Genomic DNA, 27,893 nt, shown 5'->3' with positions numbered 1-27,893 from the left:
AGTTGAGAACGAAAAAATAAAACAGATTGAGTCCTGAATTTCAACAACTAAATCTATAAAGCAAAGTTTCATCTAAAACAAACACCATTCAAATTTAACAAAGAGAAACAGAATTCAACAAATTATACTACAAATCATGTGGTATTAATTATTATTAACTGTCAATATTAACCACTGGTAGGTATATTAGAGTCTCCATCAGCCCCTTAAATTTGGTTCAATAGAAAGGGGTTTTCTCCCAAACACTCCCTACCCATAAATTTTCTGGAAGATTTCTTCTTCTTCACTACTTCATTTTGCTTATGTTAAAAAAGAGGCCAGTTCAGATTCAACACTTAGTCAATCCCTTGGCTGCCCTCACTTGATATGGCAAGGTTATGCTATAGTCTCTTAACATGTACATAAATAACCACTTTATGAACCAGGCACAAAATGAAATGCAAGTTATTTGAAAGCTAAGGACATACGAGCCCAAATTTCCTATAGAAGAATTTGCCAGCTTACTCTAGAAATAACTCCCTTGACCCATAGTAGCCAAGATACAAAGGCATTACCCTCAAAATTTTAATTTTATTCCAATGACTGTGAACGCTAATGATTCTTAGAGTATTACAGCAAACGAGAATCTGAAAATGTTGTTTCACAACTATGTACTTCCTACTCATTACAACAATCATAATAACCTGATATAGAATACTTTTGAAACCATAAATTTATCAGTGCATAGAAAACACATGCTGTCTCCACATGGGAATACATTAAAAATATTAATAAAATTGCTCTGGAGTTTATATTGCTACACTTTATTGCAGTCACTTCACAATTACTAGTATACTGGTAGTATACCTTGACTCAAATATTGGTGTATTAAAGATCTAGTGTATGTTTTGTAGAAGAAAAAGATATTAACTTCTACAATAAAAGCTAACTTAAGCCTTGTATTTTTCATTGCTGGTGCTTGCCTAGAGTATCATATTACAAGTTCTTCAATAGAAAGAGATTTTTTGGCTGGTTTACTGTACAAAGCACAAACTAGCCAAAAGGTATTAAATGTAATTGAATTTTTAAAATAACAATTCACAAAGAAATTAACAAGTAAAAATTATGTCTGCCCAAATTCCCTGAATGTTGAATTTAAGATGAGGCCCACATATTCTTTAAAGTCCTAGGGCATCTTTGTTTTGAGTATCATTTCCCAAGAAGTACCCTTCTTCCAGAAGGGATTGACCACAAGGGTTCAAGATTTATAAATGCTTTATAAGTCTCTGAGGCTGTTCAGGGATAGAGAGCAGCCCTAAGATTTCCAAAGGAAGTAAGTGATACTACTCTGGGTTTCTTTTCAACATCTCAAAGTACTTCCCAGACTTATAGGGAGGGTTGTTAAATAGTGGAATGGGTCTGGAAGACTAAGTATGGCCATACTAAAGGTAGAGAGCTAGATATTACGGTTTATTAAGGGTTCATCCTGCCCCATTATTTCTAGTTGTCTCTCATTCTAGACAAATATGTACAACAACCTACACAGGCAGAAAGGAGAACTTCTTTTATAAGGCTGAGACCCAGTGAGGCAAGGAAATTTGCCAAACGGCTTTCAGCATGTTTCTGAGCAAACCAAGAACTGGACCCAAGTCTCTTCATTCTTGGTCTTTGTTCTAACCACTAGACCACACTTCATTTTTATAATGATGATGACAATACCTTCCATTTGTAGAATACTTTATGGTTTCTGAAGAGATTTTATATTGTTTGAGAAGGAATAGGTATGGGTTCTGATTCTGAGGCTTAGAAGAGTTCATGTCAAAAAGAAAAAATTTCACCTCAGAAGAAGAGATTATGGAATCATGAATTTTAGAACTGGAAGAGGTCTTATTATTGTTCAATTGTTTTCAGTCAAGTCTGACAATTTGTGACCCCATTTGGAGTTTTCTTGGCAAAGATAATGGAATTTGCCATTTCCTTCTCCAGCTCATTTTATAAAGGTCAAAAATATAGACAAATAGAGGGAAATCACTGGCCCAGGGTCACACAGCTAGTATGTGTTTGGGGTCAAATTTGAACTCGGGAAAATGGGTCTTCCTGACTACAGACCCAGTGCTCTATAGATACACTGCTCCCTAGATGCCCTACACATAGGCTCAGAGAACCTAAAATAACATTTTGATTTTTTTTTTAACAAGCACAGTGATTTCATTGATAGCTTCCAGTGGGACTCTTCTTTGACCAATTTAGATTGCAAACCTCTATAGTTTATCATGTCAGAAAGTGGCTTAGGGCACTTGAGAAGTTAAATGACTTTCCCAGGATTCTACATAGTGTGTTCGAGTGGCAAGGCTTAAACATATGTCTTCCTAGCTCCAAAGGCAGCTTTCTATCTACTACTATAAAAACAATAACTGATGCATAGAAGATAGATATAATTCTAGCCTCAAACTCACTTGTATCTAAGAGAGAGAAGGGGTGTCACCCCAAAACCAAAGTCCTGGAATATACCTACCCTTTTCTTACTACTGGAGGTGGTAGCCATAAGCCAAATGAAAATTGACAACAAAGATAGAAATCAAAATATAGCTATCATGTATATGGTGCTTTATGGTTTGAAAAGCACTTTACACCTATTATCTAATGTGATGCTCATGAAAACCATGTGAGGTAGGTTCTATTACTACCTCTAATTTTACAGATGAGGAAACTGAGACTGAGAGAAATTTAGGTGATTTGCCCAAGGTTACACAGCTAGTGTCTGAGGTAGGATTTGAACTGCAAGACTTCCTGAGTTCAAGTCCAATGCTTTGCCTGCTACCTAATTGCTTCTCCAAAGTCAAGGTGGCCAGGTCTCAGATCCTATCTATCTAAATATAAGGTCATAGTACATGGGGACCCGTTTTTCTATATTAGATATCTATCTATATTATAGAGGAAAAACAACTAGGCAAGTAATTTCTACTGCCTCCCACCCACCGCCCCTCTATTATCAAACCTCTTTAAAATTTTATAGCATCTCACTTATAATCACTCTAATAGATCATCTAATTCAAAACCTAACTATTGCAGGTGGGAGAAGTGAGGTCTAGAAAGGCTATGACTTGCTCAAAGTCACACAAGAAGCAAATGGTAGAGTTGGGATTTAAATAGAAGTCCTAGCTTGTGTTAATTTTGTGATATGGCTTTTCTATTCACTCAATTGCCTCATTCTGTTCTGTATTTCCTGTTCTTACCCATAACATATAAATATTCTAATTCTAAAACCTCAAAATTCAACTTTTCCCATAACAGCTAAGTCTACCCATTCCCAGTTGTCCAGGGTGAATTAAGGAAAATAAAAATAAGACTATACATGTAGGGAGAGATCTGTGTTCCATTTGTTCTATAACTCTTATAGTGCTATACCACAACTAGCCACAAAATTGGGGTTAAGATGATAAGATGAGTGAATGGAGCTCCACTATGGGACACAGCATTGAAGTTGGACAGAGTTGGGGCATTTCCACACTAAAAGGGGGTAAAATTGCTCCCACCAAAGCATGAGCCTATCACTCTACCTACAGTGCCAGAGTCTGAGTGAGCATGGGGCAACCTCTAGATTCTTGGGGGGAGAGGGTTGGCTGAGGATACCACAAACTTACCCCTGAGAGCAGCAATACTTGGAACCCCAGGAGGCTGAGGAAACATGGAGATTGGGCATGGGGATTGGGCAGAGAGTGGCTGCATACAGAAGACATGGCTGAGACTCCAAAAATTGCCTCAGGGAAAAAACCTCTCTGAGATCAAAACAGGGACTTTCCTACCCTCCTCACTCAGACTTCTGCAAGGCAATCTTTAGGCTCTCAGGGACTGGCTGAGGACACCACAGACTTGCCACTGAGAACAGCAAAACTTGGAATACCCAGAGACTGAGGTAACATAGAGATTGAGCAGAGAGGGGCTGCACTCAGAAGACACTGGTGAGACTTGAAAAATAGTCTCAGGGTAAAAAGCTCTTTGGAGCACAATACAAAGATGGTTCATGTTCCTCACTCAGACTTGACCAGGAAGAAACAAAGCAATGGCCACTAATACCCAAGAACTACAATTCACAACTACTACCACCACCACCAACACCAACAAGAAAAAACAAGAAAAAAAACTTGACCCTAGATAATTTTTATGCAGAAAAATTCCAGATCACAGAGGAGACAGCAGAAGATGACAAACAAGTAAACACATCCAAACCTTCAAAAAAATGGAAATTGGTCACAAGCTCTTGAAGAGCTCATATTTGAGATTATGAGCCAAATTAAGAAAGATAGAAGAAACTTGGCAAGACAAGTGGGAAATAGTTCAAAAGGAAAATAATAGTTTAAAAGACAGAAATTCCCACTTGGAAAAAGAAGCCCAGAAATCAAATGAAATGAAATGAAAAGCAAATTGAAAACCATAATTGACCAACTGGAATCCATAAAAAAGCAGGATAGACCAAACCAAAAGGAAAATCAAAAGATCAAAGCTGAAAACCAGTCTTTAAAGACCAGAATTGGGAAAATATAAGCCAATGATCTCACAAGATAGCAAGAATTAATAAAGCAAAGACAAAATAATAACAAAATAGAAGAAAATGTGAAATATCTCACTGAGAAGATGACTGACCTAGAAAACTGGTCTAGAAGACACAATATGAGAATCATAGGTCTCCCTGAAAACCTAGAAATAAACAGAAACCTTGATATCATACTATAAGAAATTATCCAAGAAAACTTCCCTGTTGTTCTTCAATAAGAGGACAAAATAGACATTACAAGAATTCATAGATCATCTTCTACATTAAATGCTCAAAATGCAATTCCCAGGAATGTAATTGACAAATTCAAGTGCTCCCTAGCTAAGGAGAAAATATTGCAAGAAGCCAGAAAGAGAAAATTCAGATATCAAGGAGCACCAATCAGGATTACACAGGATCTGTCAGCATCCACATTAAAGGACCACAATGCTTGGAATATTATATTCAGAAAGGAAAGAGAATTGGGTCTACAACCAAGGATCACCTAACCAACAAAATTGACTCTGTACTTCCAGGGGGAAGTATAGGCATTTAACAAAATAGTATTTATAAAGAAAAGACCAGAAATAAACAGAAAATTTGATGTCCAAATACAAAAATCAAGAGAAACATGGAAAGGTAAATAAGAATGAGGGGGGGAATATTTTTCTTTTTTCTTAAGTGCTTCAATAAGATCAAATTGTTTATATTCCTATATGGAAAATGTTATTTGTAACTGTCAAAAATTGTTTTCACTATTTTAGAAGTTAGAAGAAATATTCATAGGAAGAAGTTGGGGTACTAAGTGGTTTCAGATATTATAAAAAAAAGAAAAGGGGTAATAGAAGATGGCACCAAGATAAACTTAAAGGAATAAGAAAAATAGGATAATCCATATTATGTAAAGGGGCATATGGGAGATGAGGGGAAGAATACTATTATAAGAAGGAGAGGAAAAGAGAGCTAATAGGTAATACTCAAAACTTACTCTCAGTGGAATCAATTCTGAGAGGGAAAAGCATCTAGATCCATAGGGGTATCAAATTCTATCTTATCCTACAGAGTAGTTGAGAAGGAAAAACAAAGGGGGGGATGGGGTGGGGAATACAAAAAGGGAGGGAAAAGAGGGGGTCATTTAAAAGGCCCTAAAAATGAGAGGGGTATAAAAAGAGAGGGGGCAGAAAGGAAACTAAAATTAGAGGGGGGACTGATTAAAAGCAAAACACTGGTGTAGAAGGAAATAACAAAAAAAGAAAGGGCAGAACTAGGAGAAGAAATCAAAATGTTGGGGAATGCACAGGTGGTAATCATAACTCTGAATGTGAATGGGATGTACTCACCCATAAAATGGAAGCAAATAGCAGAGTAGATTAGAAACCAAAAACCTACCATATGTTGACTAAAAGAAACACACTTGAGGCAGGTAAACACACACAGAGTAAAGGTAAAAGACTTGAGCAAAATCTATTGGACATCAACTGAGAAAAATAAGGCAAGAGTTGCAATCATACTTCCGGTCAAGATGGTGGCTTAGAGAAAGCTAAAGTTCAGATCTCCGGAAACCCTTCCCTACCGATCTCAAACTATATGCTCCTAGGGCGCCGAAATTCAAAACAATCAACAGCATAGACCCTGGGAATCCTCCTCCTGGACCTGGACCTGGATCAAAAGGTATGGCCCCCCTCAAAAGCCAGAACCCGAGATCACTTGGACCTAAGGGGTAGGAGCTCAGAGTCTAAGGCTCCCGGAAGCCGCGGCCCCTCCCCCCTCAGAGAGCAGGGTCGTCTGAAACAACAGTAACCCTCAGGGCCTTCTATCCGAGTTTCAGTGAAAGTCACTGCCCTCGGAACTGGAGGGGATGTGGCCAAGTAGGGACATTAATTCGTTGCTGGTGGAGTTGTGAACTGATCCAACCATTCTGGAGGGCAATTTGGAACTATGCCCAAAGGGCGACAAAAGAATATTTACCCTTTGACCCAGCCATAGCACTGCTGGGTCTGTACCCCAAAGAGATAATGGACACAAAGACTTGTACAAAAATATTCATAGCTGCGCTCTTTGTGGTGGCCCAAAACTGGAAAACGAAGGGATGCCCATCAATTGGGGAATGGCTGAGCAAATTGTGGTATATGTTGGTGATGGAATACTATTGTGCTAAAAGGAATAATAAAGTGGAGGAGTTCCATGGAGACTGGAACAACCTCCAGGAAGTGATGCAGAGCGAGAGGAGCAGAACCAGGAGAACATTGTACACAGAGACTAATACACTGTGGTATAATCGAACGTAATGGACTTCTCCATTAGTGGCGGTGTAATGTCCCTGAACAATTTGCAGGGATCTAGGAGAAAAAAAAACACCATTCATGAGCAGAGGATAAACTGTGGGAGTAGAAACACCGAGGAAAAGCAACTGCCTGACTACAGGGGTTGAGGGGACATGACAGAGGAGAGACTCTAAATGAACACTCTAATGCAAATATTATCAACATAGCAATGGGTTCAAATCAAGAAAACATGTAATGCCCAGTGGAATTAAGCGTCGGCTATGGGGGTGGGGGGAGGAAAAGAAAATGATCTATGTCTTTAATGAATAATGCTTGGAAATGATCAAATAAAATATTAAAAAAAAAGAGTTGCAATCATTATAGTTATCAAAGCCATAGTAAGAATATATCTGATTAAAAGAGATAGGTAAAGTAATTACATCCTAATAAAAGGCAGTATACACAATGAGGAAATATCAGTACTCAACATGTATGCACCAAATGGTATAGTTTGCAAATTTTTAAAGGAGAAACTAGTGGAGCTTAAGGAGAAAAGAGAGAGTAAAACTATACAAGTGGGAGACCTGAACCTACCTCTATCAGATGTAGATGACTCAAACCAAAAAATAAATAAGAAAGAGGTAAGAGATGTGAATGAATTCTTAGAAAAATTGGAGTTAATACATATATAGAGAAAAATAAATAGGGACAAAATGAATACACCTTCTTTTCATCAGCACATCATACATTCATTAAGATTGACTGTACTAGGGCATAAAAACCTGGCAAACAAATGCAAAAAAGAAGACATAATAAATGCAACCTTTTAAGATCATAATGCAATAAAAATAATAATTAGCAAGGGTTCATGGAGAGGCAAACGAAAAATTAATTGGAAATTGAATAATATGGTTCTCCAAAATTGGTTAAAGAACAAATCATAGAAACAATTAATAATTTAATTGAAGTCAATGACAATGATGAGATATCATATCAAAATCTATAGGCAGGAGTCAAAGTAGTACTCAGGGTGAAATTTATATCCTTGAGTGCATATATTAACAAATTAGGTAGGGCAGAGGTCAATGAATTGGGCGTGCAAATTAAAAAACTAGAAAGAGAACAAATTAAAAATTCCTAGATAAAAACTAAATTAGAAATCCTAAAAATGAAAGGAGAAATTAATATAACTGAATGTAAACTAACTGTTGAATTAATAAGTAAGACGAGAAGCTGTTACTTTGGAAAAAAAAGAAATAAAATAAAGTACTGGTTAAGCTAATGAATAAAAAAAGGGAAGAAGAAAACCAAATTAACAGTATTAAAAATGAAAATGGAAACCTCACCTCTAATGAAGAGGAAATTAAGGCAATCATTAAAAACTATTTGACCAAATATATAGCAATAAATATGGCAATCTAAGTTACATGGATGAATACTTACAAAAATATAAATTGGCTAGGTTAACAGAAGAAGAAATAGAATACTTAAATAATCCCATATCATAAAAAGAAATTGAACAAGCCATCAAAGAACTCTCTAAGAAAAAATCCCCAAAGCCTGATGGATTCAAAAGTGAATTCCATCAAGCATTCAAAGAACAACTAATCCCAATACCATACAAACTATTTGACAGAATAAACAAAGGAGTTCTACCAAATTCCTTTTATGACACAAATATGATACTTATTCCAAAGCCAGGCAGATCAAAAAAGGAGAAAGAATACTACAGATCAATCTCCGTAATGAACATAGATGCAAAAATCTTAAATAGGATACTAGCAAAAATAATCCAACAAGTGATCACGAGGGTTATTCATTATGATCAAGTGGGATTTATACCAGGAATGCAAGGATGGTTCAATATTAGGAAAACTATCCACATAATTGACCATATCAATAAGCAAACCAACAAAAATCACATGATTATCTCAATGGATGCAGAAAAAGCCTTTGACAAAATACAACACTCATTCCTATTGGAAACACTAGAAAGCAGAGGAATAGAAGGGCCTTTCCTAAAAATAATAAAGTGTATATCTAAAACTATCAGCAAACATCATCTGCAATGGTGATAAACTAGAAGCCTTCACAAAAAGATCAGGAGTGAAATTAGGATGCCCATTATCACCTCTATTATTTAACATTGTACTAGAAACACTATCTGTAGCAATTAGAGAAGAAAAAGAAATTGAAGGTATTAAAATAGGCAATGAGGAGGCCAATCTATCACTCTTTCCAGATGATATGATGGTCTACTTAAAGAATCATAGAGAATCAACTAAAAAGCTAGTGGAAATAATAGGCAACTTTAGCGAAGTTGCAGGATACAAAATAACCCATATAAGTCATCACTATTTCTATAGATTTCCAACACATCTCAGCACCAAGAATTAGAAAAAGAAATTCATTAAAAACCACCCTAGACAGTATAAAATACTTAGGTATCTATCTGTCAAGACAAACACAGGAACTATGTGAACACAAATACAAAACACTTTCCACAGAATTAAAACTGGATCTAAATAATTGGAAAAACATTAATTGCTTATGGGTAGGACAAGCTAACATAAGAAAATGACAATCCTACCCAAACTTATGTACTTATTTAGTGCTATACCCATCAAACTACCAAGAAACTTTTTTACCAAATTAGAAAAAACCATAACAAAGTTCATTTGGAAGAACAAAAGATCAAGGATATCTAGGGAAATAATGAAAAAAATGTGAAAGAAAGTGGCTTAGCAGTACCAGATCTCAAACTATACTCTAAAGCAGTGGTCATCAAACCAATATGGTACTGGCTAAGAGAGAGAGGAGGATCAGTGGAATAGAGTTGGGATAAGTGACCTCATCAAAAGGGTCTATGATAAACACAACGATCCAAGCTTTTGGGACAAAAGTCCACTACTTGACAAAAACTGCTGTGAAAATTGGAAAACAGAATTGGAGAGATTAGGTTTAGATCAACATCTCACTCCCTACACCACATTGAACTCAGAATGGGTGGATGTAATATAAAGAAGGAAACTATAAGTAAATTAGGTGAACACAGAATAGTATATTTGTCAGATCTTTGGGAAAGGAAAGATTTTTAAGACCAAAAAAGTTAGAAAAAATTACAAAATGTAAAATCAATAACTTTGATTACATTAAATTAAAAAGGGGTTGTACAAACAAAACCAATGCAACCAAAATTAGAAGGGAAACAACAAATTGAAAAAAAATCTTCATAACAAAAACCTCTGACAAAGGTCTAATTACTCAAATTTATAAAGAGCTCAATCAATTGTATAAAAAACCAAGCCATTCCCCAATTGATAAATGGGCAATGGATATGAATAGGCAATTTTCAGATAAAGAAATCAAAACTATTAATAAGCACATGAAAAAGTGTTTTAAATCTCTTATAGTCATAGTAAGTAGGGGTGTATAGGGTGCTCAGAGAAGGGTAGCACCTTGGTATGGAGGGCTTGTTGTGCCCTCTTAGGGCAGCTCTCCAGCCTCTGACGCCTACCTGACAACCAGCTCTCACTTGTGGCTCCTAGTAGCTGCTAGCATGCAGCAGCGGCCACACCCCAGGCAAAGGCTTCGACAGGCCGGCCAAACCTTGTGAGGTAGCCATCGGGTCGTTGTTGATCCCTAGTGAACTAGAGCTTTGCTCACCCAGCATGTGAAGACTGTTTTGGCGGAACAGGCGGAAGAAACCAACAAGAAGGTTCAATGGCTGAGATGGCAATACAGCAAGGCACTGTGGAGTGCTTAGGGCGTGTTGGAGCACAAAAGACAACATGGCCATCCAATGCAGCTGAGGAAGTCTCCAGGTGTAATGATTTTTCATGCCACTAGACGCAGGCTCCCAACGCCAAGAGAGTGGGACTGTCTCTTTGCACCGACATTTCCACTTAAATCTCTTTCACGCACAAGTATCTTTGTGATTTATGCACAAAGACAATCGTCATTCTCGGCTTCTGAGAGACTACTACTACTACTAGTCAGAGTAATGTAAATCAAAACAACTCTGAGGTACCACCTCACACCCAGCATATTGGCTAACATGACAGCAAAGGAAAATAATGAACATTGGAGGGAATGTGGCAAAATTGAGACATAAATGCATTGCTGGTAGAGTTGTGAATTGATCCAGCCATTCTGTAGGACAATTTGGAACTATGTGCAAAGGGTGCTAAAAGATCCAGTCATAGCACTGCTGAATTTATACCCCAAAGAGATAAGGAAAAAAGTCTTGTACAAGAATATTCATAGCTGCGCTCTTTGTGGTGACAAAAAATTGGAAAATGAGGGGATGCCCATGAATTGGGGAATGGCTAAACAAATTGTGGTATATGTTGATGATGGAATACTATTGTACTCAAAGGAATAATGAACTGGAGTAATTCCATGTGAACTGGAATGATCTCCAGGAAAAGATGAAGAGTGAAAGGAGCAGAACCAGGAGAACATTGTACACAGAGACTGATACAGTGTCGTACAATCAAATGTAATGGACTTCTCCATTAGTGGAAATGCAGTGATCCTCAACAACCCATAGGGATTTACGAGAGAGAACACTATCCACATTCAGAGAAAGAACTGTAGGAGTAGAAACACAGAAGAAAAACAACTGCTTGATGGTCAATGGGGATATGACTGGGGATGTAGATTCTAAACTATCACCCTAATGAAATTATTAATAATATGAAAGTAAGTCTGGATCAATGACATATATAAACACAGTGAATCTGCTCATTCGTTATGGGAGGGGTGTGGGAAGAGGGGAAGGAAAGAACATGTAACCATGGAAAACATTCTAAATCAATTAATTAAATAAAAATTTTCAAATACAACTTCCATTTTGTGTACTAGACAAACTGAGCTATTTACTGCTCTCCAAGTTTGCCATTCCATGTACTGTCCTCTTGCTTTCACTTAGGCTGTCCCACCTTCCCTGAAATCTACTCTCACCCAACCTCAGCCTCTCAAAATCCTTTGTTTCCTGCAAGGCTCAGCTCAAATGGCACATCCTAAATGAACCCCTTTGTGATTCCTCCAATTATTATATTTTCTCCCTCATCAAATTGTTTTGTACTGGCTTATCTGTGTCTTTTATTTCCACTTCTACCCTCTAATCACTTATGAAATCTAAGTTCCTCAAGGTTTGGGACTAGTTTTACTTTTGTTTTGCCTTGAATGAATGTTTATTGAATTAAATCTTATTATGATTTGCCTATGTTCTCATAGTTAGTAATATTAGAGCTGGGATTCAATTCTCAAACTTCTGACTTAAAGTCCAGAAAGAAAGTTCCTTGTTTTCAGGCTCCCAAACTGTGCCCTCTGCTAGCTAGAAAACCACAACCTCTGTTTCCCACAATAGCTACTTTGAGGAAGAAGGCAGGGGCATCTATTTACATGCAGTAAGTCCCTGCTGAATCTAGACTCATTCTACCTCTTCCTATGCTTCACTCTTCTACACTTGTTTTTTGCTGTCATCAACACCTCCTTCTTTCTATCCTTTGGTTTTCTCAAGCCATAACCCCTACTGTAACTATACTTTCTTTGCTCTCCCACCTCAAACCAATTACTAGTCATTTCAATACAACCCTTTTCTCTGATCTGGAATTTCTTGAAATATTGCCCTACTGTTCTATTTCTCTTGTCTCTCTAATTTCCTTGGATCCTACTACATTTACCACCTCTACATCTCTGACAAAATGATGAACAATGCTGGAAAAAAGTTTCTAATGTGCTAACTGGACATATTACAAATTCATGTTATCTAATGATAACATTATATCATTGCATCCTCTTTGTCTCCCCTCCCCCTTCCCTAATTTCTACAACCATGTCCAAGTTTCCATCATCCTTAAAACAAAAATAAATGTTTCATGAGCACCTACCATACACTCAATCTTATACCTCTCTTCCCTTACTCAGAACTCCCTCCTAACCTCTGCCCCACCAAATTGCTTTCTTCCTTGGCAATGAAATTCAAAGCTTCGCCTTCTGCTATTAAGTCTTTTCTGCTTTTTTATCATCTACTGGTACTATTCCTCTGAAACTAGATGGTATTTGCCTACTTTGACTAATTTCTATTAATTAATTTTACATTTCCATTATATATTTTTATATGCACTTTTTATATGCACTTGGAATGGACAGAATATAAGTCCATTCCAAGTAAAGGTTATTTCATTCTTTGTCCTTGTATCCCAGAGCCTGGTATAGTGCCTAAAACACAGCAGTAGGAACTAAAAACCAAAAAAAAAAGTTGATAGACTATTTTAATCAACAATATAATCAGTGGGTTATGGAGGATGTAGAAAATATCTATTATTCTACTTATGGGTTAACATATAGCCCTAAAACAGTTTGAAGTCTATGAACTTGTTTTAAAAAAAAAGTGATACCTGTATATAAATATAAATGGTTTATTTTGTAATCATGCATATTTTATTTTAGGCTTCCAAAAACATTAATCTGAAAAGGAGTCCTTAAGTTTCATCACACTGCCAAAGGGGCCATGATGCAAAAAAGTTAGGATCCCCTACCATAGAATGATAAGACTTCCCACAGAAAATGTGACATCCAACAGGAATATAGAAGCAGGAACAGTAATGTGAGAAGAGCAATAAATTAGAAATCAGAAGGCCTAGATTCTAATTGGGGCTCCATCATAAATTGGTTGTATAACCCCAGAATTTCTCCCTTCCCCTCAGTGGGCTCCAACTTAATCTTGGATAAGCAATCAAAGCTGATCATTTATGTATTAAGTTCCTTTTCAGTTGTAATATTTTATACTTCTGTTCATCAATCCCAAAATTCATTCTATATGCTTTGCCAAATTTATATGACTAAGCACATGGCAAGAACCCCAAAGTACTGGTTTTGCTATGAAGACAGCCATATGTGAATCTGATGGATCCAAGTTTCAATCCTAGTCCAAGCAGACCAGAGCTGTTAGGCTAGAAGCCTATGACGTTACTTACAATGAGTGACCTACTGGAAAGTAGAAATGAATTATATGAATTCACATTTCTGGACAGTTTGGAGGGAAGAGAGATTGGAGAGTAGCTTATGAGTCAGGCAAAAGACTTACCTTTTCCCTATTTAGGTCGTTGGTATCGGAAGTCAGTGGTTTTTTAGCTTTTAAAGGCTAGGTAGCTACTTGGATAGTTTGGAAAGGGTGTTGGACCAAATCCCAGAAGCATATATAGCACTTAGGAAAAGTACATTCTGGATACAGTCAGTATAATTTTTAATAAATCAAAACCATAAATGTATCTATTTTGGTTGACTTAAAATAAGGTGAAAGCAGCAATTTATGGTCCCTAATTCATTCTTATGGCAGTTTTCATCAAACATATACACACCATATTTCAGTAGAAAATCCACCTGCCTCCATTCTCTCTGGAATATATTAGTGGAAAATTATAGAAACAAAGTACAAATATGGAGAAAAAGAAGTATTTCTTCTCTGTCTTAAGAAGTCTTCCACCTGTGTCCTCATCCATCTCCTTGTGCTCCCCTTCCTTATTACCTTTCTTGAATCTTCTGCCCCTCTCTGTTCACTGGCTTATTTCCATTTGCTTAAAAATATATTGAGACACTAATGGTGGAACTTTGGTGGAACTTTGAAATGATACAATCACTCTGGAGAGAAATATGGAACCACATCCAAAGGACCTTGAAATTATGCATACCCTTTGATCCCGCATACCACTACTGAGTCTATATCCCAAAGACATAAGAATTAGGGGGGGAAAGACCTACTTGAACAAAAATATTTTTTTGTAGTGGCAAAGAATTGGAAACTGTGGGGGTATCTATCAATTATGGAATGGCTGAATAAGTTATGGTATATTATAATGGAAAACTACTGGGTTATAAGAAATGATGAAGAGGAAAAGTTCAGAAAAACATAAAAAGATTTCTATGAATTGATGCGAAGTGAAGTGTGTAGAACTAGGAAAACAGTGTATAGAAGGAGGCTCAGTGAATTCAGAGCAAGCCCTGGAGTCAGGAGGACCTGGGTTTATATCTGGCCTCATGTTTTGCATGGCAATAAAAAAGAAATAACCTATTAGGAAAAAAAGAAAGTGATGGGGAAATGTTAATAATGATGATTAAACATGAAAAAGAAATGTTTTGAGGGAAAGTACAACTTCTTTAAAAATTATTTTTACTGTGAATAACTTTGGAATAACAGTCAAAAGTTAGAATAAAAGTTATAATATGAAATTAATCTCCCCCCCAAAAAATATAATAAATATGACCATAGATACTTCTTATCTGTGTGACCCTGGTTTTACCCATCTGCTGCTTTGGAACCAATACTAAATATCAATTTGAAGACAAAAGGAAAGGGTTTAAAAATTGTAATTTAAAAAATGAAAAAAGGAAGTGTGATTGCAAACTCAGAAGAGAAGAAAGATGAAGATGAAGTGGATAATCTAAAAGGGACTATGAAATATGACTCAGAAGCATGATCAAGTTGAGCAAAAATGGTGACTGTGAGTAATAGAAAACATCAAATGCTAGAGCCGAAAGAGACTAGAGTTTGTCTAATCAGCCAAATCACTTTATACTTTTGGAGACTGAATCTCAATCAATATGAAATGAGCCAGGTCACAAAACTAGTTTTGGAAGAACTAGAACAAAATTCAGGTCTTCTGATCCCTTCCCCCACAACTTCAAGGATCAGTCCACTATGACACACCATCTAGCCAATAGAAATGCAGATATAATTGTCTACTAAGAAGGTTTGGGTGGTTTGTGGACTTTTTTCGGACAGAGTACACTGGTTCCACCTACCCCAAGTATCAAAGGTATCATAGCTTAATCCTTTCAGCTCCCTCTATTTCCTCACCATCCTTTCCTTTTTTAATCCTTTGCTTTGATTACCATTTCATTCACCCTTCTCCTCTCTGTCTCTCTCTCCACTAATAAAATCCGAGTTTCAGCTAACCTTTGTCCCCCTCATTGTTTCTGCAACAATTAGCAATGCCAATCATCCCCCTCCTTTACACATATGTTTGGAATATTAGTTTTATGAAAATAAATACAAGGAACATTGAACTATATCTTTATCTCTTCAAAATCCCTTTCTAATCTTTGTGATGGGATGTATAAATATATAATTACCAATTCATAAAAACTTAAGAGTAAATTCTTAATATTTTTTAAATATAGTCTAATTTTTAATTCAGACATTCTTAAAATCAAATTTACAAATATATACATTCCTAGAGTGATTTTTTTAAAGACTTACATTTTCCAATATATAAAACCTTGGAAAAATAATCTTGTTAATTTCTCTCTGGCAAACCTTGAGGGTATTCTGTTCCAATGAATGGGTCACTCATAGTATTTTAATAGGAAATTAATTCCTATGGATAGAACTCAAGAAGAAGATTCAGGAAAGTTGGGTTCTAATCCTGAATTCCCATCTAATGCCATCATCTACTTTGGCATGTCAATTCCTCATTCTGTGGCTCAAGTTCATGAGAGCACAACACATGTGACATTGCTTGCCCCCTGGGAATGCTGTAAAAAACAGACAATTGCCACAGGGTCTTGGGTTCAGAGCTCATTAAAATACACAGTTACCTTGTGGTTCACAATCCCTACCTCAAACTTCCCCATTCCAATGCATCTTATGCAATGCTGCCAAAGGAATAAACTTTAAAAAAAAAATTCTTTCCTACTTTCTTGGAATCAATCCTATGTATTGTTTCTAAAGCCAAAGATCAGGAAGTGTTAGGCAACTGGGGTTAAGTGACTTTCCCAGCATCACACAGCCAGGAAGTATCTGAGGCCACATTTGAACTTAAGACCTCCTATCTTTAGGTCTCACTCTATCCACAGAGCCATCTAGCTGAACTCCTTCAACCAAAAGTAATCATCTTAAAGTATAGCTTGAATCATATTATTCCTTTGCTTCTATACTTTCACTGGCTCAACACTGCCTATTGAGCAAGGTTCAAATTCCTTATTCTATCATTCAAGGCCATTGAGTCAGATAAATGGTGTGGTGAGGCAGGAAGGTTCATCTTCCTGAGTTCAAATCTGGCTTCAGACACTTATTAACTGAGTAACCCAGGGCTAAGCCATTTAGCAAACCATTCCAGTAACTTTGCCAAGAAAATCCAAAATGTAATCAAAAAGAGTTGGACATGACTGACATGAATGAATAATAACAATCATTCAAGTTCATCAGAAATTTAACTGAGGGGGCAGCTGGGTAGCTCAGTGGATTGAGAGCCAGGCCTAGATATGGGAGGTTCTAGGTTCAAATCTGGCCTCAGACACTTCCCAGCTGTGTGACCCTGGGCAAGTCACTTGACCCCCATTGCCTAGCCCTTACCACTCTTCTGCCTTGGAGCCAATATACAGTATTGACTCCAAGACGGAAGGTAATTATTATATATATTATTATTATTATTTATATAATATTTTTAATTTAATTTAAATTTATTGAATAAAATTAATATAATATATTATATTATATTTACCTATATTAATATAGGTAAATATTATTATAATAAGATGCTGACTAACAGTATAAAGCTTGGAAAATGCTTTGCATATATTATCTTGTTTGATTTTCACAAGACTCCTGTTAAGCAGATGCCACTAATAAATGAATACACATTTATTAATGGTCTACTATGTGCCAGGCATATGCAAGGTGCCAGAATACAAATATAAGAGGGAGACACTATCCCTGTTCTCAAGCATCACTCATAGCATACTATCTAGTATGCAGAATAATCTCCATCTATTAAAGATCAGGAAACTCAGGTTGAGAGGTTAAATAACTAGCCCATCATAAGAAAAACTTGGAGAAATATGAAATCAGGTCTTCCTGACTCCAGGTCCAATACTATGCCTCACTCTCAGCTATTATATTAGAGTTTTCATTTTAGTTATTTGAGTAATGGATTTTCCCCTCTCTACTAGAGTAGAAAAATCCTAAGTGAAGGGTCTATATAATATTCATCTTTCCATTTGGTAACATCCAGAACAGTTCCCTGAACACAGTACATACTTAATAATATTTTTTATTAAATTGCATCTTAATTACACAGGCCTTCTAATAGCTTGGCATACTTAATTTCATATGGCAATAGTACTTGGTTTTGCAGTGTATGCCAAAATGTAATCTAAAGATACTGCTGGCTTAAATGCAAGAAACTTCATTACTGACCTTCCATTCAAGCATCTCCTCAGAGAATAGGATGCTCCTCCACCACAGGTCCGAGAACAATCACTCCAAGCACCCCAGGCATCCCAGCCACCATCTTTATCCTCATCTGACCGAGTAATTCTTGATGTCTACAAATTGGGCAAAAAAAAAAATAAGGAATAGAATGTAATACTTCTGGAAATGCCTTAAAGTTTTCTGAGTCTTCCCCACCTTTCTCATCTTTTCCTAAGGGTATCCAAAGGAAATGAAACATCTTTGAAATGTTTAACTTTAAAATTATTATTTTGTCATTAGAGCATGATGGCAGAGAATAACTGTAAGAATCTAGAGTCATTCTAGTAATGAGTACTATAGTATGATTAAGAATAAATTATTTTCCATTAGACTATATCTCTGAGGGAGGGAAGAAAAGAAGAGGTGTTGTAGGTGTACCTCATTTAACAGAAGAAATATGCTCCTCTGAGATTTCTGTAAAATGAATTTTTGCAAAGGGCTATATTATACTTTCCCACCCACCAATTTCCATTGTAATCTCAAGCATATGTTCCCCAGGGAGAAAAAATTGGACCCAAACAAAACAAAAAGTAACATTTCATTTTTCCATCTCCACTAGGGATGGAAATTCCACATGAATGAATTTTCCAGACAATGAAAATTTACCCCCTTTAAATATCAGGATTTGTTTTAGTTTAATCATTTTAGATGCAATTGAGGAAGTGAAATGGAAGTAGTGGAAATAGTTTTTAGTCCACATGATCTGGACTCAAGACCTGCCTCTGTACATTACTAGCTATGTAAACTTGGGCAAGTCACTCAGTCTCTAGGCAATTCAGTTTCCTAATTTGTCAGGACTAACTGATCCCTAAATTCCTTGTCAGTTCAAATTTGTGATCTATGTCCTCTCTTTAATGAAGTATATACTTCCTGTCTTCCTTAAGCAGAGAGTTAGGGCTAAAATTATAACAAATAATAGGATATAGACTGGCTGGACCTGTGGTTTCAACCTATAGGAAAAAATGTAGTTGTGGAACTAATCCTAGCAATGTAAGTCTTCTGTGTAATTGATAACCAAAAGAGAATTAGATAGATCACAGGTGTCAAAATCAGACTGTAGCCCAAAACCCTCCACAATTTGACTCAAACTAGATTAAAATTTAATTGGGAAAGGCAGTTATGTGGAACAATGGATAGAATGTGTGAAAATGAAATTAACTCTACCCTGATTGTGAAGATTTAATTAACTCCCCCTCCATTGTGAAGATTAAATTAACTCTTCCCTGCCCATTTTTATATTTAATCAAAAGTATATATATACCCAACTCATACTTGAGTGGGGGAGGTCTGTGACTCATGTGTACAATAGTGAGTGACAAATCAGAATCGACTGATTGCCGCCTATGCAATCCTAAGCAAAGCCTTAGCTGTAATTGGTACATGTAAAGTGGAGGAAAGTCACAGGAAGTGACAAAAAGAAACAGTCTTTAAAAATGCCAAGCTTTTCCTGTGAAGAGGTGCTTCTCTCTTTGGTCTTCAACTTGACTTTGGAGGAGCTAAGGCTTGAGATCTCAAACTGCTTCCCTTTTGGACTGACATGTGGTGAGTGAAAGGCTGATTCTCTTTCCTGGATTTTCTGAGGGACTATCCTCAGGAGAGATCTACCCTTTTATTTATTTATTTATTTTTTAACATTATTTTATTTGGTCATTTCCAAACATTATTCACTGGAAACAAAAATCATTTTCTTTTCCTCCCTCCCCCCCACCACCCTTCCCTCTCTCATAGCCGATGCATGATTCCACTGGTTATCACATGTGTTCCTGTTTCTAACCCATTTCCATGTTGTTGGTATTTGCATTAGAGTGTTCATTTAGAGTCTCTCCTCAGTCATATCCCCTCAACCCCTGTAGTCAAGGAGTTGCTTTTCCTTGGTGTTTTTACTCCCACAGTTTATCCTCTGCTTGTGGATAGTATTTTTTAGATCCCTGCAGATTGTTCAGGGACATTGCATTGCCACTAATGGAGAAGACCATCACCTTCGATTGTACCAAAATGTATCAGTATCTGTGTACAATGTTCTCCTGGTTCTGCTCCTTTCACTCTGCATCACTTCTTGGAGGTTGTTCCAGTCTCCATGGAATTCCTCTACTTTATTATTCCTTTTAGCACAATAGTATTCCATCACCAACATATACCACAATTTGTTCAGCCATTCCCCAATTGATGGGCATCCCCTCGTTTTCCAATTTTTGGCCACCACAAAGAGTACAACTATGAATATTCTTGTACAAGTTTTTTTTTTCCTTATTATCTCTTTGGGATACAAACCCAGCAGTGCTATAGCTGGATCAAAGGGCAGACAGTCTTTTATCACCCTTTGGGCATAGTTCCAAATTGCCCTCCAGAATGGTTGGATCAATTCACAACTCCACCAGCAATGAATTAGTGTCCCTACTTTGCCACATCCCCTCCAGCATTCATTACTTTCCATAGCTGTCATGTTAGCCAATCTGCTAGGTGTGAGGTGATACCTCAGAGTTGTTTTGATTTGCATCTCTCTGATTATAAGAGATGTAGAGCACTTTTTCATGTGCTTATTAATAGTTTTGATTTCTTTAGCTAAGAACTGCCTGTTCATGTCCCTTGCCCATTTCTCAATTGGAGAATGGCTTGATTTTTTGTACAATTGATTTAGCTCTTTGTAAATTTGAGTAATTAAACCTTTGTCAGAGGTTTTCATGAAGATTGTTACCCAATTTGTTGCTTCCCTTCTGATTTTAGTTACATTGGTTTTGTTTGTACAAAAACTTTTTAATTTGATGTATTCCAGATTATTTATTTTGCATTTTGTAACTCTTTCTAAGTCATGCTTGGTTTTGAAGTCTTTCCCTTCCCAAAGGTCTGACATGTGTACTATTCTGTGTTTGCCTAATTTTCTTATAGTTTCCTTCTTTATGTTCAAGTCATACACCCATTTTGAATTTATCTTGGTGTAGGGTGTGAGGTGTTGATCTAAACCTAATCTTTCCCACACTGTCCTCCAATTTTCCCAGCAGTTTTTATGAAATAGTGGATTTTTGTCCCAAAAGCTGGGATCTTTGGGTTTCTCATATACTGTCTTGCTGGGGTCACTTATCCCGAATCTATTCCACTGATCCTGCTTTCTGTCTCTTAGCCATTACCAGATTGTTTTGGTGACCTCTGCTTTATAATATAGTTTGAGATCTGGGACTGCAAGGCCCCCTTCCTTTGTATTTTTTTTTCATTATTTCCCTGGATATCCTTGATCTTTTGTTCTTCCAAATGAACTTTGTTATGGTTTTTTCTAAATCAGTAAAAAAAAAATTTTGGAAGTTCCATGGGTATGGCACTAAATAGATAGATGAGTTTGGGTAGGATGGTCATTTTTATTATATTGTCTCATCCTACCCACGAGCAGTTGATGTTCTTCCAATTGTTCAAGTCTAGTTTTAGTTGTATGGAGAGTGTTTTGTAGTTGTGTTCATGTAGTTCTTGTGTTTGTCTTGGGAGATAGATTCCTAAGTATTTTATTTTGTCTAAGGTAATTTTGAATGGGATTTCTCTTTCTAGTTCTTGCTGCTGAGCTGTGTTGGAATTATATAGAAATGCTGATGACTTATGTGGGGTTTATTTTGTATCCTGCAACTTTCCTAAAGTTGTTGATTATTTCGATTAGCTTTTTGGTTGAATCTCTAGGATTCTTTAAGTAGACCATTGTGTCATATGCAAAGAGCGATAATTTGGTCTCCTCCTTGCCTATCTAAATGCCTTCAATTTCTTTTTCTTCTCTAATTGCTACTGCTAGTGTTTCTAATGCAATGTCAAATAATAAAGGTGATAATGGGCATCCTTGTTTTACTCCTGATCTTAATGGGAATGGATTTCGTTTATCTCCATTGCAGATGATATTAGTTGATGGTTTTAGATATATACTGTTTATTATTTTTAGGAATGGCCCTTCTATTCCTATGCTTTCCAGTATTTTTAATAGGAATGGGTGTTGTATTTTATCAAAGGCGTTTTCTGCATCTATTGAAATAATCATGTGATTTTTGTTGGTTTGCTTGTTGATGTGGTCAATTATGTGGATGGTTTTCCTAATATTGAACCAGCCCTGCATCCCTGGTATGAATCCTACTTGATCATGGTGAATGATTCTTCTGATCACTTGCTGGAGTCTTTTTGCTAGTATCCTATTTAAGATTTTTGCATCTATATTCATTAAAGAGATTGGCCTATAGTTTTCTTTCTCTGTTTTTGACCTGCCTGGCTTTGAATTAGTACCATGTTTGTGTCATAAAAGGAATTTGATAGAACTCCCTCTTTGCTTATTATGTCAAATAGTTTGTATAGTATTGGAGTTAGCTGTTCTTTGAATGTTTGATAGAATTCACTGGTGAATCTATCAGGCCCTGGGGATTTTTTCTTAGGAAGTTCCATGATGGCCTGTTGGCTTTCTTTTTCTGATATGGGATTATTTAAGAAATCTATTTCTTCTTCTATTAGTCTAGGCAATTTATATTTTTGTAAATATTCATCCATATCACCTAGGTTGGTATATTTATTGCCATATAGTTGGGCAAAGTAGTTTTTAATGGAGGGCCTTCTATCCGAGTCCCAGTGAAAGTCATTGCCCTCGGAGCTCCCCCGGCAGAGAGCAGGCTTGTCTGAAACAACAGCAACCCTCAGGGCGGGCAAGACAGCCTCACGGGCTGGATACTGCTATCCAAGTCTCAGTGAAAGTCCCTGCCCTCGGAGCTTGGGGAAGCTGCAGCCCATCCCCCTGCAGGCCGACGAAACAGCCTCACGGCCAGCGATTCTGAAGGCAACTTCCGGGAAGCAACCCGACCCAGAGAGCCGGGGGGGGGAGAGTGTGGCCTCGTGGTCCGACCCTTCCATTCCAGTTCCAGTGAGGCATATTCAGTTTAACCCAGGGAAAGCTCATAGAACCGACAATCTGCCCAGGACTAAAGCCTATGAACACCAGACAGAGATAAGAAAAGCTAATCCTCCCCATTCAGAGATGGCAAACTCCACAGAAGCACAGAAGCCCCAAAATACCAAGAAAAATAAGAAGAAAGGGGCGACTTTGCACACATTCTATGGAGCCAAAATACAAAATACAGAGCAGATAGAAGAAGATATACAAGAAAATGCTCCAAAATCTTCCAAAGGAAATGGAAACTCTCCACAAACCCATGATGAATTTGAATCAGAAATGACCAAAAAGATGGAAGCCTTCTGGGAGGAAAAGTGGGAGATAATGCAAAAGAAATTCACGCATCTACAAAACCAGTTTGACCAAACTGTAAAAGAAAACCAGGCTTTAAAGCAAGACCTAATAAAGCAAAGCCAAAACACCAAGAAATTAGAAGAGAACATAAAATATCTCACCGACAAGATGATAGATCTGGAAAATAGAGGGAGAAGAGATAATTTAAGAATAATTGGACTCACAGAAAAGCCAGAAATAAACACCAAACTGGACATGGTGATACAAATATAATCAAAGAAAATTGCCCAGAGATTCTAGAACAAGGGGGCAATACAGCCACTGACAGAGCTCACAGAACACCTTCTACACTGAACCCCCAAAAGACAACTCCAAGGAATGTAATTGCCAAATTCCAAAGCTATCAAACAAAAGAAAAAATCCTACAGGAAGCCAGAAAAAGACAATTTAGATATAAAGGAATGCCAATCAGGGTCACACAAGACCTTGCAAGTTCTACTCTGAATGATCGTAAGGCATGGAACATGATCTTCAGAAAGGCAAGAGAGCTGGGTCTCCAACCAAGAATCAACTACCCAGCAAAACTGACTATATACTTCCAAGGGAAAGTATGGGCATTCAACAAAATAGAAGACTTCCAACTTTTTGCAAAGAAAAGACCAGAGCTCTGTGGAAAGTTTGATACCGAAAATCAAAGAGCAAGGAATACCTGAAAAGGTAAATATTAAGGAAAGGGGAAAAATGTTATCTTCTTCTTTTACTCAAACTCTCTTCTATAAGGACTACATTTCTATCAATCTATGTATACTAATATGTGGGGAAAATGTAATGTATAAATAGGGGGTAAAGAAAGAACAAATAGAATAATCATTCTCACACAAAGATTCACATGGGAAGGGGAGGGGAAGAAAACTCCTATAAGAAGGAGAGGAAGGGGGGGGGGTTACTTAAACCTTAATCTCAGGGAAATCAACTCTGAGAGGGAAAAACATCCAGATCCATTGGGATCATGAATTCTATCTTACCCAACAAGGGTAGGGAGAAGGGAAAACCAAGGGGAGGAGGGGGAGAGGGAGAACAAAAAGGGAGGGAAAGAGAGGGGGGAGGGGGAGGGAACAAAAAGGGAGGGACTAAAAAGGGAAACATCAAGGGAGGGGACAAGAGGGACTGATTCAAAGTAAATCACTGGACTAAAAGGTAGAGCCGAAGAAGAAAAGGTTAGAATTATGGAAGGTTATCAAAATGCCAGGGAGTCCACAAATGACAATCATAACTTTGAACGTGAATGGGATGAACTCACCCATAAAACGTAGACGAATACCAGAATGGATTAGAATCCAAAACCCTACCATATGTTGTCTTCAAGAAACACACATGAGGCGGGTTGATACCCACAAGGTCAGAATTAAAGGATGGAGTAAGACCTTCTGGGCCTCAACTGATAGAAAGAAGGCAGGAGTGGTAATCATGATATCTGATAAAGTCAAAGCAAAAATAGACCTGATCAAAAGGGATAGGGAAGGTAATTATATTTTGTTAAAAGGGACTCTAGACAATGAGGAAATATCATTAATCAACATGTATGCACCAAATAATATAGCACCCAAATTTCTAATGGAAAACTAGGAGAATTGAAGGAAGAAATAGACAATAAAACCATACTAGTGGGAGACTTAAACCAACCATTATCAAATTTAGATAAATCAAATCAAAAAATAAATAAGAAAGAGGTAAAAGAAGTGAATGGAATCTTAGAAAAATTAGAATTAATAGACATATGGAGAAAAATAAATAGGGATAAAAAGGAATACACCTTCTTCTCAGCACCACATGGCACATTCACAAAAATTGACCATACATTAGGTCACAGACACATAGCACACAAATGCAAAAAAGCAGAAATAATGAATGCAGCCTTCTCAGATCACAAGGCAATAAAAATAATGATTAGTAATGGTACATGGAAAACCAAATCTAAAACCAATTGGAAATTAAACAATATGATACTCCAAAAACGTTTAGTTAAAGAAGAAATCATAGAAACAATTAATAATTTCATCGAGGAAAATAACAATGGCGAAACATCCTTTCAAACCTTTTGGGATGCAGCCAAAGCGGTAATCAGAGGTAAATTCATATCCCTGAATGCTTATATTAACAAACAAGGGAGAGCAGAGATCAATCAATTGGAAATGCAAATGAAAAAACTCGAAAGCTATCAAATTAAAACCCCCCAGCAGAAAACCAAACTAGAAATCCTAAAAATTAAGGGAGAAATTAATAAAATCGAAAGTGATAGAACTATTGATTTAATAAATAAGACAAGAAGCTGGTACTTTGAAAAAACAAACAAAATAGACAAAGTACTGGTCAATCTAATTAAAAAAAGGAAGGAAGAAAAGCAAATTCACAGCATTAAAGATGAAAAGGGGGACAGCACCTCCGATGAAGAGGAAATTAAGGCAATCATTAGAAATTACTTTGCCCAATTATATGGCAATAAATACACCAATTTAGGAGAAATGGATGAATATATACAAAAATACAAACTGCCTAGACTAACAGAAGAGGAAATAGAATTCTTAAATAATCCCATATCAGAAATTGAAATTCAACAAGCCATCAAAGAACTTCCTAAGAAAAAATCCCCAGGGCCTGATGGATTCACCAGTGAATTCTATCAAACATTCAGAGAACAGTTAATCCCAATACTATACAAACTATTTGACATAATAAGCAAAGAGGGAGTTCTACCAAACTCCTTTTACGACACAAACATGGTACTGATTCCAAAACCAGGCAGGTCAAAAACAGAGAAAGAAAACTATAGGCCAATCTCTTTAATGAATATAGATGCAAAAATCTTAAACAGGATACTAGCAAAAAGACTCCAGCAAATGATCCGAAGGATCATTCACCATGATCAAGTAGGATTCATACCAGGGATGCAGGGCTGGTTCAACATTAGGAAAACCATCCACATAATTGACCACATCAACAAGCAAACTAGCAAGAACCACATGATTATCTCAATAGATGCAGAAAAAGTCTTTGATAAAATACAACACCCATTCCTATTAAAAACACTAGAAAGCATAGGAATAGAAGGATCATTCCTAAAAATAATAAACAGTATATATCTAAAACCATCAGCTAATATCATCTGCAATGAGGATAAACTAGATGCATTCCCAATAAGATCAGGAGTGAAACAAGGATGCCCATTATCACCTCTATTATTTGACATTGTACTAGAAACACTAGCAGTAGCAATTAGAGAAGATAAAGGAATTGAAGGCATCAAAATAGGCAAGGAGGAGACCAAGTTATCACTCTTTGCGGATGACATGATGGTCTACTTAAAGAATCCTAGAGATTCAACCAAAAAGCTAATTGAAATAATCAACAACTTTAGCAAAGTTGCAGGATACAAAATAAACCCACATAAATCATCAGCTTTTCTATATATCTCCAACCCAGCTCAGCAGCAAGAACTAGAAAGAGAAATCCCATTCAAAATCACCTTAGACAAAATAAAATACCTAGGAATCTACCTCCCAAGACAAACACAGGAACTATATGAACACAACTACAAAACACTCGCCACACAACTAAAACTAGACTTGAGCAAATGGAAAAACATTAACTGCTCATGGATAGGACGAGCCAATATAATAAAAATGACCATCCTACCCAAACTTATTTATCTATTTAGTGCCATACCCATTGAACTACCAAAAGACTTCTTCACTGATTTAGAAAAAACCATAACAAAGTTCATTTGGAAGAACAAAAGATCAAGGATATCCAGGGAAATAATGAAAAAAAACACATATGATGGGGGCCTTGCAGTCCCTGACCTAAAACTATATTACAAAGCAGCAGTCATCAAAACAATTTGGTACTGGCTAAAAAACAGAAAGGAAGATCAGTGGAATAGACTGGGGGAAAGCGACCTCAGCAAGACAGTATACGATAAACCCAAAGATCCCAGCTTTTGGGACAAAAATCCACTATTCGATAAAAACTGTTGGGAAAATTGGAAGACAGTGTGGGAGAGACTAGGAATAGATCAACACCTCACACTCTACACCAAGATAAATTCAAAATGGATGAGTGACTTAAACATAAAGAAGGAAACCATAAGTAAATTGGGTAAACACAGAATAGTATACATGTCAGACCTTTGGGAGGGGAAAGGCTTTAAAACCAAGCAAGATATAGAAAGAATCACAAAATGTAAAATAAATAATTTTGACTACATCAAACTAAAAAGCTTTTGTACAAACAAAACCAATGTAACTAAAATCAGAAGGGAAACAACAAACTGGGAAAAAATCTTCATAGAAACCTCTGACAAAGGTTTAATTACTCATATTTATAAAGAGCTAAATCAATTGTACAAAAAATCAAGCCATTCCCCAATTGATAAATGGGCAAGGGACATGGATAGGCAGTTCTCAGATAAAGAAATCAAAACTATTAACAAGCACATGAAGAAGTGTTCTACATCTCTTATAATCAGAGAGATGCAAATCAGAGCAACACTGAGGTATCACCTCACACCTAGCAGATTGGCTAACATAACAGCAAAGGAAAGTAATGAATGCTGGAGGGGATGTGGCAAAGTAGGGACATTAATTCATTGCTGGTGGAGTT

The 27,893-nt window shown here is 36.7% G+C and overlaps 1 protein-coding gene across 2 annotated transcripts in view; it reads right to left on the bottom strand.

Annotated features, from left to right (window-relative positions):
• ADAMTSL3 (ADAMTS like 3) overlaps positions 1-27,893 on the bottom strand; it is a 628,767-nt gene that overhangs the window by 333,862 nt on the left and 267,012 nt on the right. For both annotated transcript variants that reach the window (XM_007479267.3, XM_056805881.1), the window contains exon 4: positions 17,984-18,111. In XM_007479267.3, coding sequence (XP_007479329.1) covers positions 17,984-18,111 — 128 coding nt within the window. The remainder of the gene's footprint in view (positions 1-17,983; positions 18,112-27,893) is intronic.

The sequence above is a fragment of the Monodelphis domestica genome, chromosome 1, assembly GCF_027887165.1.
Source record: "Monodelphis domestica isolate mMonDom1 chromosome 1, mMonDom1.pri, whole genome shotgun sequence".
NCBI classification, from domain to species: Eukaryota; Metazoa; Chordata; class Mammalia; order Didelphimorphia; family Didelphidae; genus Monodelphis; species Monodelphis domestica.
The sequence above is the reverse complement of the archived record's forward strand: the minus strand, read 5'-3'. Positions and strand labels throughout refer to the sequence as shown.